The sequence below is a fragment of the Drosophila rhopaloa genome, unplaced genomic scaffold (genome assembly GCF_018152115.1).
Source record: "Drosophila rhopaloa isolate 14029-0021.01 unplaced genomic scaffold, ASM1815211v1 contig_218, whole genome shotgun sequence".
Lineage (NCBI taxonomy): Eukaryota > Metazoa > Arthropoda > Insecta > Diptera > Drosophilidae > Drosophila > Drosophila rhopaloa.
Genome location: NW_025335104.1, coordinates 1,291,497 through 1,311,939, shown reverse-complemented (window position 1 = coordinate 1,311,939; position 20,443 = coordinate 1,291,497). Strand labels below are relative to the sequence as shown.

The 20,443-nt window shown below is 39.9% G+C and overlaps 1 protein-coding gene across 2 annotated transcripts; it reads right to left on the bottom strand.

Moving 5' to 3' along the window:
- Positions 1 to 6,017: 6,017 nt before the first annotated feature.
- LOC108048950 (peroxisomal acyl-coenzyme A oxidase 3) lies at positions 6,018 to 13,558 on the bottom strand. 2 transcript variants are annotated; one of them, XM_044460762.1, is made up of 9 exons: positions 13,289 to 13,558; positions 13,021 to 13,177; positions 12,772 to 12,909; positions 12,221 to 12,711; positions 11,683 to 12,160; positions 8,255 to 8,525; positions 6,715 to 6,869; positions 6,362 to 6,652; positions 6,018 to 6,303 (listed from the first exon to the last, which is right to left on the bottom strand). In XM_044460762.1, the coding sequence occupies exons 1-9, from the start codon at positions 13,306 to 13,308 to the stop codon at positions 6,193 to 6,195; spliced, it is 2,112 nt and encodes a 703-aa protein (XP_044316697.1). In that variant the 5' UTR covers positions 13,309 to 13,558; the 3' UTR covers positions 6,018 to 6,192. The 2 variants fall into 2 exon arrangements, with proteins under 2 accessions (XP_044316697.1, XP_016985416.2); XM_017129927.2 differs by having other exon boundaries at positions 13,021 to 13,180; positions 13,289 to 13,557.
- Positions 13,559 to 20,443: the final 6,885 nt, after the last annotated feature.

Sequence of the window (20,443 nt, the reverse complement as noted above, 5' to 3'; positions counted from 1 at the left end):
AGCTGGAAATCGTCGGGATTGTCTGTGTGGCATAGCTGCTAGAAAGTTTGTATGCAGTGCTCGATAGCGGTCGCGTGTGATCTCATAGGCCGTGGCCCGTTGGATCAGAGTGGCCAGATCCTCAAAGTCTTGGCGCCTCACAAATAGCTGGTATTCCGGTCGAAGGTTTTGGTAGAGTCGCTCCAGTTCCTGCGCCGGAGTAAATTTTGCCCGCTGCATCAGGAGTCGGAGCTCCACTACATATTCCTTGCAGCTCTCGCCCGGTTGCTGGTATCTCGTCCGGATCGTGTCTTCCAATCGTTGGAAGTATTGTGGTGGGAGGAAGAATTCAAGAAATTCTTTCCTGAAAACTTCCCACGACACGTCCTGCATTTGGAATGTGCGGTACCAACTTTCCGCTTTTCCTTTAAGCAATCCGGAGATTACTCTGGGGAGTCGTGCGGTCCTGAATCGGTATGCTTCGGCTTGTACTTCCAGGCGTTCGATAAATGTGAGCGGGTCGGACTGTCCGTCGAATAAGATGCCCCAACTCCGCAGTTTTTCTGCCAAGGTGGCGGAGGATATTTCCTCGCGTGCAGGTGGGTCCGCGTTTGTGTTCCTTGTTGGTCGGTTGCCTGGTGGTACTTCCAGTCTTAGGGGGGTGCTCCCGGTATCGATGACTGCTGTGCTTAGCTTCTGTTCCCGGGGTTCTTGTCCTCCCAGAGGGGTCGGGGATTTATCCCTGGGTGTGGCTGCCTCTGGGAACATACTAGCCAATTCTCTGGCTCGGTCCAAGAGTTCCGGCTCTAGATCCTCCCGGGTGAGAAAAGTCGCTAGCCGACTGCGCAGTTCTTTGACGGTTCCCCCTTGGGGTAATCCGAACTCGGCTAAGAGGAGTTGGAGTTCCTCCTTGCGGCGATACGATATCCATCTTACGCCCATGGTTTCCAAGCGACAGAGAGCGGAGGGGGGCAAAAAATTAAAAAAAAATTTCGTACCGTTTGATTGTGTATGCGAAGGGTACCGAATATTTATAGGACTCGGGGGTCCTTTTTGGGCACGGTGCTAGGATTCGGGCTAGGATACCGAATATTTATAGGACTCGGGGTCCTTTGGTTGATGCGCGCGGTGCTAGGATTCGGGCTAGGATGCCGAATGTTCACAGGACTCGGGGTCCTTTGGTTGCGCACGGTGTTAGGATTCGGGCTAGGATGCCGAATGTTTACAGGACTCGGGGGTCCTGGTTGGTGCGCGCCGTACTAGGATTCGGGCTAGGATGCCAAATGTTTACAGGACTCGGGGGTCCTGGTTGGTGCGCGCGGTACTAGGATTCGGGCTAGGATGCCGAATGTTTACAGGACTCGGGGGTCCTGGTTGGTGCGCGCGGTACTAGGATTCGGGCTAGGATGCCGAATGTTTACAGGACTCGGGGGTCCTGGTTGGTGCGCGCGGTACTAGGATTCGGGCTAGGATGCCGAATGTTCACAGAAGTCTGTTGTTCGCGACGATGTTCCCCGCTTGAGGGCCGGAGCTTGACTGCCTTCTGGTAGCCCGGTGTGCTCCTCTTATAGTCGCCGGCCACGTGTCCACCGCGTTCGGGACAACGTGGGAAGCGAGAGAGGAGAGAAAAAAAAATTGTTTTTTGTTTTTCAACCACACCGATTTAAATGTTCCCTTCCCGTTTTCCCCAGGAAAAAAAAATTCCAGCGTGCTCCGGGACCCGACAATCCGTCGTAATCCGCGGCCGCTACGTGCCCCGGGGCCGGCAATGGCTTCGGATCCGACAAACGAGTGCAAGACTCCGTCGTAATCCTTGGCCACCACGCGGTCCGGCAACGATCGGCAGAGAAACATGGGTTTTCCTAGATGGAGGCAAGAGAAAAAAACAGTTCCCATTCCCCTCCTATGTTCACTCACACACAAAACACGGTCAGACAAATAGTTTTCTTTAGGTTTCAAATATTTCGTTTTTTTATTTAAGTTTTGTGCAAGGGGGTGTACAGAGCCTCCTTGTCACAAAACTCCAGTCCAGTTCATGTTTTCAAAACAAAATATCCGGAAAATATATATTAGACGCTTACGTTTCCGTCCACAGCAAGTCCAGCCAGTTGATTTCCCATGCCTCCGCAGCGGGAATAGCGTCGCGCACTCCATCCACATCACCGCACTCGTTTTCCATTTTTATTGCACGTTTTACGCACTTGTCCGAAAAATTTTCACAGCGGGGTAGTTTTCCCGGGTTTGTCACGTCTGGATCTCTAGTCTGGCACGCACGAAGCCTCAAGAGTAATTGCCTTTCCCCTCTTTTGATATTGGCGCGCGTTCCCCATGCATTGCGTCGGCGTCGCTGCCGCTGCGCTTGCGCTTCGGCAGTTTGCAGGCAAAATTATTTCCCCTTGCTCGAAAACATCGGTCGGGTCGGTTGCAATCTGGTTCGATCGTGCGAAATTGTTTTCCCCTTGCTCGAAAACATCGGTCGGGTCGGTTGCAATCTGGTTCGATCGTGCGAAATTCTTTTCCCCTTGCTCGAAAACATCGGTCGGGTTGGTTGCGATTTGGTTCGATCGTGCGACGAAAAGCTTATGTGTGTGTTGGCTTTGTGCAGGTGTTCAAACTGTTCGAAGCGGGCGAGAGTGTGTTGGTTGCGCTCAGGCGTTCGATGGTTCCAATGTGTGCAGCCGCTGGTGTTTTGAAGTGTGTGAGGAAGAGGGCGAGAGCGCGTTGGTCGCGCTCAGGCGTTTGATGGTTCAACTGTGTGCAGCCGCTGATGTTTTGAAGTGTGTGAAGAAGAGAGCGAGAGCGCGTTGGTCGCGCTCAGGCGTTCGATGGTTCAACTGTGTGCAACTGCTGCGTTGGCTATTAAAAAGCTAAACTAAAAATATTCCTACATGGCTACAAAATCCTACATGGCTACAAAAATCCTACATGGCTACAAAAATTCTACATGGCTACAAATTCCTACATTGCTACAAAGTAAATTGTGAGGGCCGTTCTACGGTTCCTCACAGCTTGCATAGCTTTCCGTCTCGGTTTCGACCGACGCACACCCATTCCGAACAGTGGGAGCCTGTCCCAGAACTGGGAACGCTGACTTCTGTCCATGCTTAGAGACGATTCCTCTGGGCTGAATTTCCATATAGTAGCGAATACAATGGCTCTGGTGGATGAGAAAAAACGGGCAATTTAATTTTGCCACCTGCACAGCATAAGCCGGGGGTTTCCAATCGAAACTTCAGTGCATTGCAATGCTGACATACGACAGACAATGAACCAATAACAACGCAGCTATGATCTTTGTAGGGTGTTTCGGAATTGTATGCGAATGCAGCGCGATTCAAGTTTTCATTTGCGGCTGGTCTTCTTCTACTCACATTTTGTCGGGCTTGAGGTGGTCTTTGTGCCGATGCATTTATTTCTGCACGTACCTCTTGCGTTCGATTATTACGGACATTCTGAGAATGTATCGCATTGCGTAAATGCCATCCAAGTCTTGATCTAAAAGCAGGCATTATTTCCAATTAAAACTTTGGCAATGTTTCGTTAACTCGATTTTTTAAAGTTTTATGTACAACAATGAAGGCATTATTTCCAAAGACTGCTGTTTTAACAGTTTTATGTACAACAATAAATACATCTCTTGAGCCGATAGCGACTTTTCCGGCAGGCTTTCCAAAATTTTCTTATGTATTAACCTTCTTCTGGCAATTACAAACAACTGAAAAAAAATTTGAGCCAAATCGGCCCAGCCGTTCTCTTGTTTTGCGATGGCGTACATTTTTTGCACCATTTTTATATATATAGATTTTCTATAACATAGGAAACATTTTCTAAAATATAACACCCTGACCATAAAATTGTTCTAACCCTGACGTCTGACGAGAAATCTAAGCACCGCAAGTTCAATTTCAGATGCCGTCGGGCCCTACTTGTGTTATAAACACACATGAGAAGTAATGTTTAGAACGACTAAAAGTATTACCCTTTATTGAAAAGTAATTAAAATATTTTTTGTCATATGAAATATCATCTTAGAACATTTTTTTTTAATATTTCTACTTTCTAAAAAACATTTCAAACTAATATTCTTCGCTAACACCTCATCATATGGTCCTTGGTTTTGACGCGCGTTCATCGCGCGCGACTGTGACTCTATTCGATGTCTTTGAATTCATGCGCGGGAGACCTGAGTTCGAATCCCACCGACGGACTAATAAAATTATAAGTTTTTTCGGGTAGAGATACTTATTGGAGTTTCCTTGTGAGAACTGAAATAAATCATAATTGTACATAATTTCTCTCTCTCTTCTAATTAAAAAAAAAAATACTCTAAGATAACCACTTTTAAGAAATATTTTTCTATTTTTTAGAAAAGTTTTTCTTGTTTTTAGGGCCCTTTGCCTTAGATTTTAGAAAGGAACGCCCTTAATTATACCCGTTACCCGTAGAGTAAAAGGGTATATTGTATTCGTGCAAAAGTATGTAACAGGTAGAAGGAAGCGTTTCCGACCCTATAAAGTATATGTATTCTTGTTCAGGATCACTAGCCGAGTCGATCTAGTCATGTCCGTCTGTCCGTCTGTCTGTCCGTCTGTCTGTCTGTCTGTCTGTCCGTATGAACGCTGAGATCTCGGAAACTATAAAAGCTAGAAGATTGGCATTTGGCATGTAGATTTTAGGAGTTCCTACGCAGCGCAAGTTTGTTTCAAAGTGGTGCCACGCCCCCTCTGACGCCCACAAGCCACAAGCTGTGGCCACAGTTTTGATGCTATTATGAAAATTTTAATTGATATATATTTGTTTCGTCAATACCTATCGATTGGCCTAATAAAAGTTTGCCACGCCCACTCTAACGCCCAAAAACCCATTAAACGCTTAAGCCTGGCTAGCGCCTACATTTCCGCCTTTCATGGCGCCATCTAACGGATGACTTTGGAACAGCTGGCCAAGGTGCTCAACAGAGTCAACGTTAATTCTCGATAAGGATTTATATTAAAGGAAATTGGGATGGTTTTCATTTGTCAATACCGAACTATGTCCCAAGAACTATGCAAATCAAATCAAGTCAGCCCATTTGGAGGTCTGAGTCAAACAATGGCGTATGTGTGTATGTATGTAAGCATATACATATGTATGTATTTACATTGTACACAGTTGTTTAGCTGAGTAACGGGTATCTAATAATCGAGGCACCCGACTATAGCGTTCTTTCTTGTTTTAGAATGGCTACGAACGGCTCATTTATTTTTTTTTTCGATGAAATTAAATGTTGTACTTTGATATGCTTATAAAATAATTGATCTGACATTAACCGTATCGTGTAAAAAAATTCATGAAAATAGGCCTTTTTTTGCCCGAATTAACCATAAAGGTGTTTTTTTTACAATTTAAGTATAATAATCAGAACATAACGGTTTGGGTAGCTGTTTTTTTGAGTGGAGCTGTGTCTGCAGCAGATCAAGAAGAGCGAAGCATAACAGTCAGCATAACATTCTTGCATAAGTTTTTTTTTTGTAATTTTCTTATATTCTATTTCACAAGATTTTGACTTTGTTCTCAAGAATTTAGGAAACATAATAAAAGCCGTTGCTTGCAGCTTCTGTGTAGATCAACTTTTAGTATTGAACATGGTTTAAATCGAATTGTAGGTGAATAAAATTGTACGAAAAAGGAGTGGCTTTTGATCGGGCTAGACAACCATCAATCTGCCCCTACATCGATAAAAGTCCCCGACCTCGGTATAGCTAGAACAACAATCACAAGCCGCATTCCATCAAGGGCAATTGGCCAAACGACAAAAATAGCTATTTAATAGTGATTTGCATTTTAAATTTCTAACTGTTACGTTTTCTAATGGCTATTGATGCTACTAAAATTGAAAAAATGGTTATTTACGACTCTGGTAATTATAAATATATGTCAGAATTTAATGTTTTCCGCTTGCGCCATATCGAAAGAGTTGTCCTTAGTACTTAAAATAAGATAACACGCTCACGCCATATTCTTCCTCTTGTTCTGTAACATTTTCAGAAACAATTATGTCACGTTACTGTATTAATTTTAATGGGTTTATACGTTGTGTTTAACATGATTAGGGGTTTGTATCAAAATCTCCTGGTTAATACATACACTCGTACATCAAATGAAAAGAAACTTCAAAAGCTTAATATAAATATTGCACAAGTGCGAATGTAAGTGCGGCCAGTTTCTATAAAACTACAATTTGGCGCGCTTAAGGTAGTCCTTGAAAGTAACATCTCGCCACCAATGGGGGCGCTCGTATACACCTGGAGTGGAAACAATCGTGCGTTGAAGATGCTGGTAGACCTGCAGAAAATTTAGATTTGTTGGCAAGAGAAGGTATTTGTTACAAGAGACCACTTACATTTCCATCGCTCATTCCCAGGGGTGAGTTTAGAATAAAGTCAGAGGGGGCAATGGCATCCACCAGAGCAATGGCTTCATCCTTCAGAAGGGGAAGTAAACCCAAGATGCCCTGCTCGTACAGGTCTAGTTGTTGCGAGTTTTCGCGAAAATAGCCACCGCGGTAAAAAACAGCAGAGTACTTAATGACCAAATGTGCGCCATAGAAGGAGAGTACCTGCTGCAGCACCTGCTTCTCAGCAGAGTCGGGCAGGCTGCGCACAAACTTATAAAACACGTAGTAGATGGTACGCTAAAAAATTCCCATCTCGCTTAATATTATTCTCAAATCTAGAAAAGGGTTAGGCTTCTCACCTCGCCGTATATTATAGAAAGCTTTTGAGCAGCAAAGACCTGGATATTGTTACGCGTTTCAAACGCATCCTTCCCATTACGCTGCTGTTGCTCGACCCGTTTGACCGTTGTTTCCAACTGCCAGGCGGTAAGCCAGTTAAGCGCTTTTAAAAGATCTACAAATAAGATAAAAAATTTAGGAATTAACATGGCGGTGTCTCGTGGCAGGAAATAAACTTCAAATACAATTTGAGAAAATAAGAAATAACTTAAACGTACGAAATTTATATGATACATATTATTTTTATCATTATAATAGAAAATGCTAACTTATAAATATTTTAAAAACAACTCCCTATTCTTTGAGCTATGAGTTACAGTCAAATCACTGGATGGATATGGATCTGAGACATTATACCATTATTTTGGTTTAAAAACAGCGAAATATTCCCATAATTAAAGATTTTTTTAACACAAAAAGTGGGAAAAAAACATAAATTTGCAAAGTTTTATGATGTGTGCAAAGTTTTTACACTGCTCAAAAAAACTACACATAACCAATAGGGTAATATGGCAGAAATAGGATAGTCATTAATAAAACCCAAAGAATAAATCCGAATAGAACACAGAGCACATAATGGACACTGTGGCAATATGTAATGAAAGTGCAGCTGCCTAAACACCTAGCACGTGCTATCAACGTTTTGGTTCGGTCGTTAGTTTTCGGCAACGCCAAGCCGTTTTGTCGATAGAATATGTTGGATATTATTGCAATTCCTGTATTATTTTGAAGACTTTGAACTGAACCTGTTAACACTTCAAGAATAAAAAACGTCAGAAGTCACAAACATATAAAATATTGATAAAATACTTTCAAAACAAAAACAATTAACTAATAACAACATTACCGTAAATATTGCACACAAGCAACTAAAATATTTAATTCACTGAATACAAGCGAAAGAACAATGCATCCAAAAGGCAAGTTTTGCATTGCAAAACGAAATTAAAGATCGTGAAGTAACCCCATAAGTTCGGGGCAAATGTTGAATTTTTTAAGTAAGCAGAATAGTGTATTCTTAAGAACACTATTGTTTCATGCAATAATTTATGATAGACCGACTTTTATAATAAAGGTTAAAAATACTTTGCAACTAAGCTTTTTTGTCTCCAAAAACAGCAGCTATCGGAAATGTTTATTTTATTTGTCAGATAATAAGTATTATCTTTTAATTAAATAATTTGTTCTTATATGCCACTTTCGTAGAATGTAAATTATATATTCAACGTACATATATGCTAAAATTTATAAAACAGGTCAAACTAAGCTTTGGGATCCATAACCTATACAAGCTTGTCAATAAAATATATAATATTGATTGAACAACGCCCTTGCTTATAACAAGCTTGGTGGGTTTTGGAAGAAACCAAATCGAAAAATCTTTAAATTTGTATGGTACCTAATTACTGACGTTTGGATAGTGAAATCGGTGATATTATAGTCGTTGTACTCAACTGTATCGTTGTTCTTATTATGTTTAATAACATAACCAATACTTACTAAGCGCATCCATGGATTCGGCAGGTGTACGCTCCTGGCACTTGCTTTGTAGAAGATCTTCCATATCCTTAAGAAAGGACACTGTCTCCAACGGAGACACGGCCACGAAGTCAGCGTTGTTGCGTCGAAGACTGATTAACCAATTTGATGCTTGCTGAATGAGCGTGTTGTTTTCGCCCTCATATGTGCAGTTTGCATCGTTGTCGTTTCGGAGGTCTCCTAATCCAGATGACTTTAGGTAGCCATGTCCCCCACAGGCCTCACGACACTCCTAGACGTAAGGTTGCCAAAAATAAAAACGTCATAAAAATAGAATTTCACTTAATACTATTATTTTGGAAAACCCTCCAATTTGAAAGTAAATAGGATATCAAGAAGTTAAAGCCAAATAAAAACCCTTTTCAATATTATAATTTTTCCTAATTTAATTTTTAAGTTTGAAAATAATGGCTTAAATAGTGTTTTCAATTTTTTTGTGACTCTGCTTGGTTAACTCTTTAAGGGGACCCCCCCAATCTCGGTTTCAAAAAATCGATTTTTTTATTTAATTGAAACCTATAACTATTCAAGAACATTCCTTTAAAATTTCAAGTGAATATTTCAAAAACTTTTGAAGATATAGCCGATTTATGGTGGAAGCGTCAAGCGACGTCGAGATCTTCTCAAAACTTTAAGCGCGTTTTTCTCGAAACAGTATTTTTACGACTGGCGCATGAGGTTACTTAAAAACTATTAATCCAATAGGTTCCAAATGTTAATACCGTATTCTATACATATATAGCTATAGCATGATCTTCTTAACTTTTCAACTTGATTTGTGGCTGAAAAGAAGCGATTTTCAAACAAAAATGTTCAAAGGTCCGCCATTTTTTTCATTTTTGTGCGAATTTAATAATCTTAGTTCATGCTGTAGCCATTCATCCCGTTGAAATTCCAGTGAGCGGAAGTCCCGAAAAGAAGGGCTCTTGTTCAATGACAAAAAAACAACAACAAAACAAAAAAAAATTATGTTACATTTTTTTCTTATTTTTTAAGACTTCAAATAAATGGATGCAAAGTTACAAGCCTAAAAAATAATATATGTACGAAATTTGAAATCGAGAATGGGATGGGGGGGGGGGTCTCCTTAAACGTCCCTAACGTTTTTTTTTAATTTTTAAGAATATGGTCCTTGAGATTCATTAACTTTGGAATTTAAAAATGTTTCTCGGAACTTGCTTTCGAATGTTATTAAGCAACAGAAACTCCAACTTTTAACAGTTTAGAACAAAACAAGAGAGAACGCTATAGTCGGGTGCCCCGACTATCAGATACCCGTTACTCAGGTAAAGGGAGTGCGAGGGAGATGGAGATAGAAACTTTGATCACGCATAACTTTTTAACGAATGGTCCGATTTGAAAAATTTCTTCTATATTTCGATAGGTATTGATAAACACAATAAAACTGCATTTTTACTTTTCCGAAATATTTAAATTTTTAAAATCGTATATAAGCGATTGTGGGCGTTAAAGATGGCGTGGCACCTTTTTGAAACAAACTTGCGCTGCGTTGGAACTCCTAAAATCTGCATGCATAATGCCAATCTTCTAGCTTTTATAGTTTCCGAGATCTCAGCGTTCATACGGACAGACAGACGGACAGACAGACGGACAGACAGACGGACAGACGGACAGACGGACAGACAGACGGACAGACGGACAGACGGACAGACGGACATGGCTATATCGACTCGGCTAGTGACCCTGATCAAGAATATATATACTTTATAGGGTCGGAAACGCTTCCTTCTAGCTGTTACATACTTTTGCACGAATACAATATACCCTTTTACTCTACGAGTAACGGGTATAAAAAATATGCAAAAGTATAATAAAATTTGTAAGTAAAAGGAAGAAAAATGCTCACTAAATCGTTTTAAAAAATTTTAATAATTCCATAATTCCTAAACATTTGCTAAAATAAAAATATTTTTTTTGTATACCCTATCAGAGGGTATTATAAGAGTAATTTCAGTCAAAAGTTTCCAACGCACAGAAAAACACATTTCCGTTTATACAAGTCGGAAAAAAGGGGAAACACAATTTTAACTTAATTGTTTCCTAACATATATCCATTTACTCAGACACAGAGTATATTTAATAAATTTCAGAAATACGTTTTTGTCACCTGTCTTCTGTCAAAGGAATAGTCGGGAAAAAGGGAAATAAAATAATAACTTCGTTTAGTAATCTTTTAACAATTTCAGAATTAGTTTTTTATTTTTATTAAAAACGGTTGACTATGTCATATTGCTGCCATAGGAACGATAAAAAAAACCGGAAAATGAGACTTCATTGTTTTTCTCAAAAATATAGTTTTTTTTCGAATATAGACTATTTGATTTTTATAACAGCTGTATTAACTTCGGCTTGCCGAATTCTGTTTTTTATCTTTTTTAAAACTTCTTTCGGCGTTTTGTTACTCCTAAAACATCCTAATTTCACCATATAATTTTTTTATAGCTTCATCAAAATACACATAATAATCAATACAAAGTAGTTTTATAGAATACTGAATTGCTTTAACTTGAACTTTGGTTTAGAAATCAATCACACAAATGCAGGCCAACATGGTTGGTTAAGTGCCGAGATATTGTCAAAAACACCAGAAAACAGTCATTCTGAAAAACTGATTACCAATATAACTTTAAAATTTAAAAAATATGTCCCCTTTATAGACATTTCTAATTAAAAACAAGAGAGAACGCTATAGTCGGGTGCCCCGACTATCAGATACCCGTTACTCAGGTAAAGGGAGTGCGAGGGAGATGGAGATAGAAACTTTGATCACGCATAACTTTTTAACGAATGGTCCGATTTAAAAATGTTCTTCTACATTTCGATAGGTATTGATAAACACAATAAAACTGCATTTTTACTTTTCCGAAATATTTAAATTTTTTAAATCGTATATAAGCGATTGTGGGCGTTAAAGGGGGCGTGGCACATTTTTGAAACAAACTTGCGCTGCGTAGGAACTCCTAGAATCTGCATGCAAAATGCCAATCTTCTAGCTTTTATAGTTTCCGAGATCTCAGCGTTCATACGGACAGACAGACAGACGGACATGGCTATATCGACTCGGCTAGTGACCCTGATCAAGAATATATATACTTTATAGGGTCGGAAACGCTTCCTTCTAGCTGTTACATACTTTTGCACGAATACAATATACCCTTTTACTCTACGAGTAACAGGTATAACTATACTAGAATTTGTATCTTGCCTAGATGGATCTCGTAGCGTACGGAAGTATTATATTTTCTCGCAAAAAAATCTAACTATGGGTGCCACCAGACGTGATAAAAAATATACGAGTGGTCCGTAAAATTTTAATTAGACATCAACAAAACGTGGACTTATAGCTTGAAAACATTTGACAACCTTACCTGGATGCCATCCCTCGCCGCCCATGTGGCCACCGGCTTTAATGCCGAAGAAATGGCGTGAATCTCCATGCCCGTCTGCGACGTATCCTCACCAGTGAAGCCCTTCATGGTCAAATCCACGTTTTCCTTTCCTATCCAGAGCGTAACAACACGCAATGCGATTGCTGTGGCCAAGTGGGGGATAAGCCGATATTGCTGTGATTGGTATTCGATCACGGGCCACTCCGCTGGGCTATTCGTAGGACCGAACTGCCGCCTGCTGGCCCCGTATCGGGTAGCGATCGACACTGCCTTGCTTAATGCAACGTACGTAATAGCAGTAATGTTGACGCGGCCCACAGAGAGGGCGCCTAAAGAGGCGCCAAGTCGCTTACGCTCGTCCTTAATTTGGCTGGTGTAGTTGCCCTGCGCATCGATGTCGCCGGTTTTAGACAGAAGGTTAGCCTTCGGTATGCGATACTGGTTAAACATAACAAAGCTGCAATGTCAAAAACCGAACTTATTGCTGCTGCTTGACCCATATAGAGGGTGTACTTGCCCATTGTCGATGCCGTTTAGACCGATCTTCTCGCCCATGTCACCGACTGTAACACCAGGGAAGGGCAGCAGAGTACGCTCGTCCCTAATGGGAATAAGAAAAGCCTGCAGGCCCTGGTGCTTGTCATCAGGAACGAACAATTGCGCGTAAACGATAGCGTGGGTGCAGGTCTTGCCTAGGTTGCCGACCCAACACTTGGCCGCTTCAAAGTCCGGCGTATGGATAATAAACTCCTGCCTTTTTATGTCGTAAGTCGCCCGGGTGCGCATGCCAAGTGCATTGGTGCCGTGAGAGATCTCAGTGAGGGCATAGGCCCCTAAAATGCGGTTATCGGCGATCTTGGCCACATACTTGCCCAGGCGACCAGATCCGTTGGAGACCAGGGTGCTGGGGAACATACCCGTTGACAGGCCGAACTTAACCGAGGTGCTAAAATCGTAGCTAAAGATTGCCTGCCCGAAAGCCAGAAGTAGGTGCGGGGATTCCAAGTACTAAAACAATAAAAGATAATTAAACAGATTCGTCTCTTAGCTGTACCTGACGCATCCCACCTCGTTAACACCGTAGAACTGTTGCTCCCAGAGGAGGTGCTGCCGCTTGTTGGCCATCTCGCGGACGCGTTCCAGGCTTGACCCCTCTGGTTCCCGCTGGTAATCAGGGTGTTGCTCCATCCACTGCCAAACCTTATGCTAAGGACGAAGCGCAATGTAAACAAATTACACAAGGCGCAAATAAGCGCCAACAAAAATGTCTACTCTTCAACGCCACCGCCCGCATTACATACTGGAATGAGCAATTACCTTCAGACGGATGTGCTCCTCGCCCTCAAGCACCATGTTCATGCGCTTGTAGCAGAAGCTCGCTCGTTGCCGGTATTCGTCCAAAGGTCCGCCGCGGAATTCGGGAAAGATCCGCTTATCCTCGAGGATGTTTGTGACGGGCTGCTCCTCCCGGCGCCTGCTGTAATATACGCCCAGTGCGGTAAATAATTGGTTTAGATTGCTTTCACTTGCCATCGCATTAGCTATTGATAGGTCAAAGGTCAAAACAGGGATCAGAAGTACTTACTTTGTGCTCAATGCAACCATGTTTCAATACGATTCTACTGACTGTTGTGGTTGTTTTGGACGCCAGGCGCGAACTGCTCAAAAGTCCAGCCACTTCTAACTATTATTGTGTAACTAGCCAATGTCCAATTGCCAGCGATAATTAACCGGCTTATCCGTACTTCATGGTCAACTTTTAGTAGATTGCTTCCGCCCCGGATAAGATACGAATGTCGCCACTTGGCCTGGGAGTGCCGCCACGCGGATGTGCATGTTTCACATTTATTTTTAAAGCCTAGTATCCAGATCGACGAAAACAGTACGCCAGTCATGCGAGAGAGCGAGAGGCAAACAGCTGGCGTTCACTTTTCGTCGGGCCTTTTTTTCACGTCGGTCCCCAGATCGACGAAAAAAATACCAGAAAATTCCATAGCGTTGCCAGTCTGGGGAAATGAACTTTGGGTGAACCCTAGCGAAAAGATTAAAAAATTTAATCTATTGGCGTGCGCTTCTCACTGAACATTATAAGAAATGGAGGGAAAAACTCACAAAAGTCAATTGCAGGTGTTTACATGTGAGGACAATATAACATTAATACTATCTGGGGTGCCTCTTGTCAGAGCAAAATGTTTTTTAGGTTCAGAATGTACGAAAAAACACAAATAATTATCAGTAAATTAAAAAAAAAACAACTGTTAAATTTAAATTGTATTGTTTTTTAATTTCTTTGTACAGCGGCAGACTTGTCTTGCCAATGTATTTGATAATATCTTTTAAAGGCTCTTTGCCGCAAATACGATATTTGAATTTTAACTGCTTGTCAACAAACCCAGCTGATTGACAGTACGACCGTAGCACGCTTAAATCCGATGAACCCTCGAAACTTTGGTCACACTGGAAAGATTAAAGTTTTTACGCTAGCGTAATCGTTTGTCAATTTGGATACTAGACTTAAGCCTAGTACTCAGATCGACAAAAACTGTCCGCCAGTCATGAGAGAGAGCGAGAGGCAAACAGCTGGCGTTCACTTTTCGTCAACGTTTTTTTTCATCTCGGTCCTCAGATCGACGAAAAAATACCAGAAAATTGCATAGCGTTGCCAGTCTGAGGAGATGAACTTTGGGTGAACCCTAGCGAAAAGATTAAAGCCTAGTACTCAGGTCGACAAACGAGTACGTTAGCGTAAAAACTTTAATCTTTCCAGTGTGAGAGTTCATCGCAATTAAAGCCTAGTACTCAGATCGACGAAAACCTTACGCCTGTCATGAGAGAGAGCGAGAGGCAAACAGCTGGCGTTCACGTTTTGTCGGTCCTTTTTTCACGTCGGTACTCAGATCAACTAAAAAAATACCAGAAAATTTCATAGCGTTGCCAGTCTGCTGAAATTAACTTTGGGTGAACCCTAGCGAAAAGAATAAAAAATGTAATCTTTTGGCGTGCCCTTCTCACTGAACATTTTAATATATGGAAGGAAAAACTCAAAAAACTAGCAAAAGTCGATGGCAGGAGTTTACATGTTAAGACAAAATAACATTAATACTATCTGGGGTGCCTCTTGTCACAGCAAAATGTCAAGAATGTACGAAAAACCACAATAAAAGTGCAGCTATGAAAAAAAAAAACTGTTAAATTTAAATTGTATTGTTTTTTAATTTCTTTGTACAGCGGCAGACTTGTCTTGCCAAGGTATTTGATAATATTTTTTAAAGGCTCTTTCCCGCAAATACGATATTTTAATTTAAACTGCTTGTCAATAAACCCAGCTGATTGACAGTACGACCGTAGCACGCTTAATTCTGATGAACTCTTGAAATTTTGGTCACACTGAATAGATTGAAGTCAGCTGGGTTTGTTGACAAGCAGTTAAAATTCAAATATCGTATTAGCGGGAAAGAGACTTTCAAATATATTATCAAGATAAGTCTGCCGATGTACAAAGAAATTAAAATAACAATACCATTTAAATTTAACAGTTGTTTTTTTTAAATTTGTTTAGTGAGAAGTGCACGCCAAAAGATTAAAGCCTAGTTCTCACATCGACATAAACTGTTCGCCAGTCATGAGAGAGAGCGTGAGGTAAACAGCTGGCGTTCACTTTTTGTCGGGCCTTTTTTTTCACGTCGGTCCCCTGATCGACGAAAAAATACCCGAAAACTCCATAGCGTTGCCAGTCTGCGGAAATTAACTTTGGGTGAAAGCCTAGTATCCAGATCGACAAACGAGTATGCTAGCGTAAAAACTTTAATCTTTCCAGTGTGACCAAAATTTCGAGAGTTCATCGGATTTAAGCGTGCTACGGTCGTACTGACAATCAGCTGGGTTTGTTGACAAGCAGTTAAAATTCAAATATCATATTTGCGGGAAAGAGCCTTTAAAAGATATTATCAAATACCTTGGCAAGACAAGTCTGCCGCTGTACAAAGAAGTTAAAAAACAACACAATTTAAATTTAACAGTTGTTTTTTTAATTTTATGATAATTATTTGCTTATTTAAAGTTCATAGCTGCACTTTTATTGTGTTTTTTCGTACATTCTGGACCTAAAAAACATTTTGTTCTGACAAGAGGCACCCCAGATAGTATTCATGTTATTTTGTCCTCACATGTAAACACCTGCAATCGACTTTTGTGAGTTTTTTGAGTTTTTCCCTCCACTTCTTATAATGTTCAGTGAGAAGCGCACGCCAAAAGATTAAATTTTTTAATCTTTCCGCTAGGGTTCACCCAAAGTTCATTTCCGCAGACTGGCAACGCTATGCAATTTTCTGGTATTTTTTTCGTCGATCAGGAGACCGAAGTGAAAAAAAGGCCCGACGAAAAGTGAACGCCAGCTGTTTGCCTCTCGCTCTCTCTCATGACTGGCGTACGGTTTACGTCGAAGTGGATACTAGGCTGAACCCTAGCGAAAAGATTAAAAAATTAACATGTGAGGACAAAATAACATTAATACTATCTGGGGTGCCTCTTGTCAGAGCAAATTGTTTTTTAGGTCCAGAATGTACGAAAAACACAATAAAAGTGCAGCTATGAACTTTAAATTAGCAAACAATTATCATTAAATTAAAAAAAAACAACTGTTAAATTTATATTGTATTGTTTTTTAATTTCTTCTGATGAACTCTCAAAATTTTGGTCACACTGGAAAGATTAAAGTTTTACGCTAGCGTAAACGTTTGTCGATCTGGATACTAAGCTTTTGGAGTGCGCTTCTCACTGAACATTATAAGAAATGGAGGGAAAAACTCAAAAAACTCGCAAAAGTCGATTGCAGGAGTTTACATGTGAGGACAAAATATCTTTAATACTATCTGGGGTGCCTCTTGTCAGAGCAAAATGTTTTTTAGATCAAGAATGTATGAAAAACACAATAAAAGTGCAGCTATGAACTTAAAATTGGCAAATAATTATCAGTAAATTAAAAAAACAACTGTTAAATTTAAATTGTATTGTTTTTTAATTTCTTTGTACAGCGGCAGACTTGTCTTGCCAAGGTATTTGATTATATCTTTTAAAGGCTCTTTCCCGCAAATACGATATTTGAATTTTAACTGCTTGTCAACAAGCCCAGCTGATTGACAGTACGACCGTAGCACGCTTAAATCTGATGAACTATCAAACTTTTGGTCACACTGGAAAGATTAAAGTTTTACGCTAGCATACTCGTTTGTCGATATGAGTACTAGGCTTAAATTTTTTTATTTTTTCACTAGGGTTCACCCAAAGTTCGTTTCCGCAGTCTGGCAACGCTATGCAATTTTCTGGTTTTTTTTTTCGTCGATCTGAGGACCGAGGTGAAAAAAAACGTTGACGAAAAGTGAAAGCCAGCTGTTTGCCTCTTTCAAAATAACATTAATACTATATGGGGTGCCTCTTGTCAGAGCAAAATGTTTTTTAGGTCAAGAATGTACGAAAAACACAATAAAAGTGCAGCTATGATCTTTAAATTAGCAAATAATTATTTTAGAAAAAGTTGGAATTTTTGACATATGTATGTAAAACTCCTATTCCCACAGACTACATCCTCCAACAACTATCCGATAACAGCTGTGGCTAATCATTCTAGCCTGTTGCATTTTGCAGAACATTTAAAATGAGCACAACAGCGCTATAAATGATACTTGGTAACAGACTGCAAGTGATCTACGCGAATAACCAAATCGGATTAATATGTCTGCCAGCCTGCAAAAAAAATATGAACAGCTATTGCCCAATATTGTCTAAATGGTACCAAATCAAGTTCATTAAATATATACATATATGTTTATATTTTGTTTTATTATAATTTCATATGGCAGACAGCCAAGCGCAATTCAATGACATGATCTCGGTGGTCTGCGCCAGCTGCTCCTCCAGCCATTCTCGAGCGCTATTTCCACAAGCTCGGCCTTGTTGTCCACCTTTGCTTCCTGCCTGGGCGTTGACTTCCGCTGCAGAGGCTTCCTGGTCATACCTTCAAAAAGTATCTCTGATATATTTTCCTTTAGAAAAATATTGATATGATATTTAATATTTCGCCAAAAAATATCGATATATCAGATATTTTTGATATTTCAAAACTTTAGACGCGTAAATAAGCTAACAACAAGGAAACAAGACTTTTGGCCTAAAGTAAAAGCACTAGAAAAATATAAAAAATAATAAACGCTTTGATACATTTGTTATTTTATTAGTTTCATAAGTCTTTGCATATGGATTTTAAAAATACTCTTTCCGTTATGTGACGGTCGGTCATGCGGCTGGGTGTGTCGCAGACAGCGCACTTAATAGCCGACGCTAACCGCTCTAACGACACTGAGCTACCCGGGGTCATTAGGTAGCTTAGTGCAACACTCGAAAGATTTGGTAAATTGTCTTTCTGGGAGTACCAAAATTCCACCGGAGGCATACATTAGCATGCCTCACACCGACTGGGACATGAGAGAAAGATATGCAATTATCAAAAAATATCGAATTCTAGTATCGGTATTTTGATTTTTGGCAAATAAAATATCACGATATAAATATATTTCTTTGCAAGAAATATCGATATATTTTTGACATCCCTAGTCTCGGGACCTACTCTCGTTCACCAAGGTGTCCTGCTCCATGTTGTGATTACGGTATGCGCCTAGGAAAAAGTGCAGCAATTCTTAAGCCTAGTATCCAGATCGACGAAAACCGTACTCCAGTCATGAGAGAGAGCGAGAGGCAAACAGCTGGCGTTCACTTTTCGTCGGGCCTTTTTTTCACGTCGGTCCCCCGATCGACGAAAAAAATACCAGAAAATTCCATAGCGTTGCCAGTCTGCGGAAATGAACTTTGGGTGAACCCTAGCGAAAAGATTAAAAAATTTAATCTTTTGGCGTGCGCTTCTCACTGAACATTATAAGAAATGGAGGGAAAAACTCAAAAAACTCACAAAAGTCGATTGCAGGTGTTTACATGTGAGGACAAAATAACATTAATACTATTTGGGGTGCCTCTTGTCCGAGCAAAATGTTTTTTAGGTCCAGAATGTACGAAAAAACTCAATAAAAGTGCAGCTATGAACTTTAAATTAGCAAATAATTATCAGTAAATTAAAAAAAACAACTGTTAAATTTAAATTGTATTGTTTTTTAATTTCTTTGTACAGCGGGACACTTGTCTTGCCAAGGTATTTGATAATATCTTTTAAAGGCTCTTTCCCGCATATACGATATTTGAATTTTAACTGTTTGTCAACAAACCCAGCTGATTGACAGTACGACCGTAGCACGCTTAAATCTGATGAACTCTCGAAACTTTGGTCACACTGGAAAGATTAAAGTTTTTACGCTAGCGTAATCGTTTGTCGATCTGGATACTAGGCTTTAATGCTGCCACACGGATGGATAATTAATTATTACAAGTATAAACATCATTTTTTGATTTGGGGCCATCCTTTTTGAAAAGTTTCCCGTCATTATTGTTTAAGCCTATTAAGCCTAGTATCCAGATGGACGAAAACCGTACGCCAGTCATGAGAGAGAGCGAGAAGCAAACAGCTGGCGTTCACTTTTCGTCAGGCCTTTTTTTCACGTCGGTCTCCTGATCGACGAAAAAAATACCAGAAAATTCCATAGCGTTGCCAGTCTGCGGAAATTAACTTTGGGTGAACCCTAGCGGAAAAGATTAAAAAATTTAATCTTTTGGCGTGCGCTTCTCACTGAACATTATAAGAAATGGAGGGAAAAACTCAAAAAACTCGCAAAAGTCTATTGCAGGTGTTTTCATGTGAAGACAAAATAACATTAATACTATCTGGGGTGCCTCTTGTCCGAGCAAAATGTTTTTAGGTCCAGAATGTACGAAAAAACACAATAAAAGTGCAGCTATGTACTTTAAATTAGCAAATAATTATCAGTAAATTAAAAAAAAACAACTGTTAAATTTAAATAGTATTTTAATTGTTTTTTAATTTCTTTGTACAGCGGCAGACTTGTCTTGCCAAGGTATTTGATAATAGTTTTTAAAGGCTCTTTGCCGCAAATACGATATTTAAATTTTAACTGCTTGTCAACAAACCCAGTTGATTGACAGTACGACCGTAGCACGCTTAAATCTGATGAACTATCAAACTTTTGGTCACACTGGAAAGATTAAAGTTTTACGCTAGCGTAATCGTTTGTCGATCTGGATAAAGCCTAGTATCCAAACTTTAATCTTTCCAGTGTGACCAAAAGTTTGATAGTTCATCAGATTTAAGCGTGCTACGGTCGTAATGTCAATCAGCTGGGTTTGTTGACAAGCAGTTGAAATTCAAATATCGTATTTGCGGGAAAGAGCCTTTAAAAGATATAATCAAATAACTTGGCAAGACAAGTCTGCCGCTGTACAAAGAAATTAAAAAACAATACAGTTTAAATTTAACAGTTGTTTTTTTAATTTACTGATAATTATTTGCTAATTTAATGTTCATAGCTGCACTTTTATTGTGTTTTTTCGTGCATTCTGGACCTAAAAAACATTTTGCTCTGACAAGAGGCACCCCAGATAGTATTAATGTTATTTTGTCTTCACATGTAAACTCCTGCCATCGACTTTTGCTAGTTTTTTGAGTTTTTCCTTCCATATATTAAAATGTTCAGTGAGAAGCGCACGCCAAAAGATTACATATTTTATTCTTTTCGCTAGGGTTCACCCAAAGTTAATTTCAGCAGACTGGCAACGCTATGAA

Excerpts from the sequence above, each read along its gene's own strand:
- LOC108048950 (XM_017129927.2), bottom strand. The coding sequence starts at position 13,308 with ATGGTTGCATTGAGCACAAA. Across the intron at positions 12,910-13,020 it reads AGGAGCACATCCGTCTGAAG|CATAAGGTTTGGCAGTGGAT; the intron begins GTAATTGCTCAT and ends CTTCGTCCTTAG. Across the intron at positions 12,712-12,771 it reads AGTTCTACGGTGTTAACGAG|TACTTGGAATCCCCGCACCT; the intron begins GTGGGATGCGTC and ends TTATTGTTTTAG.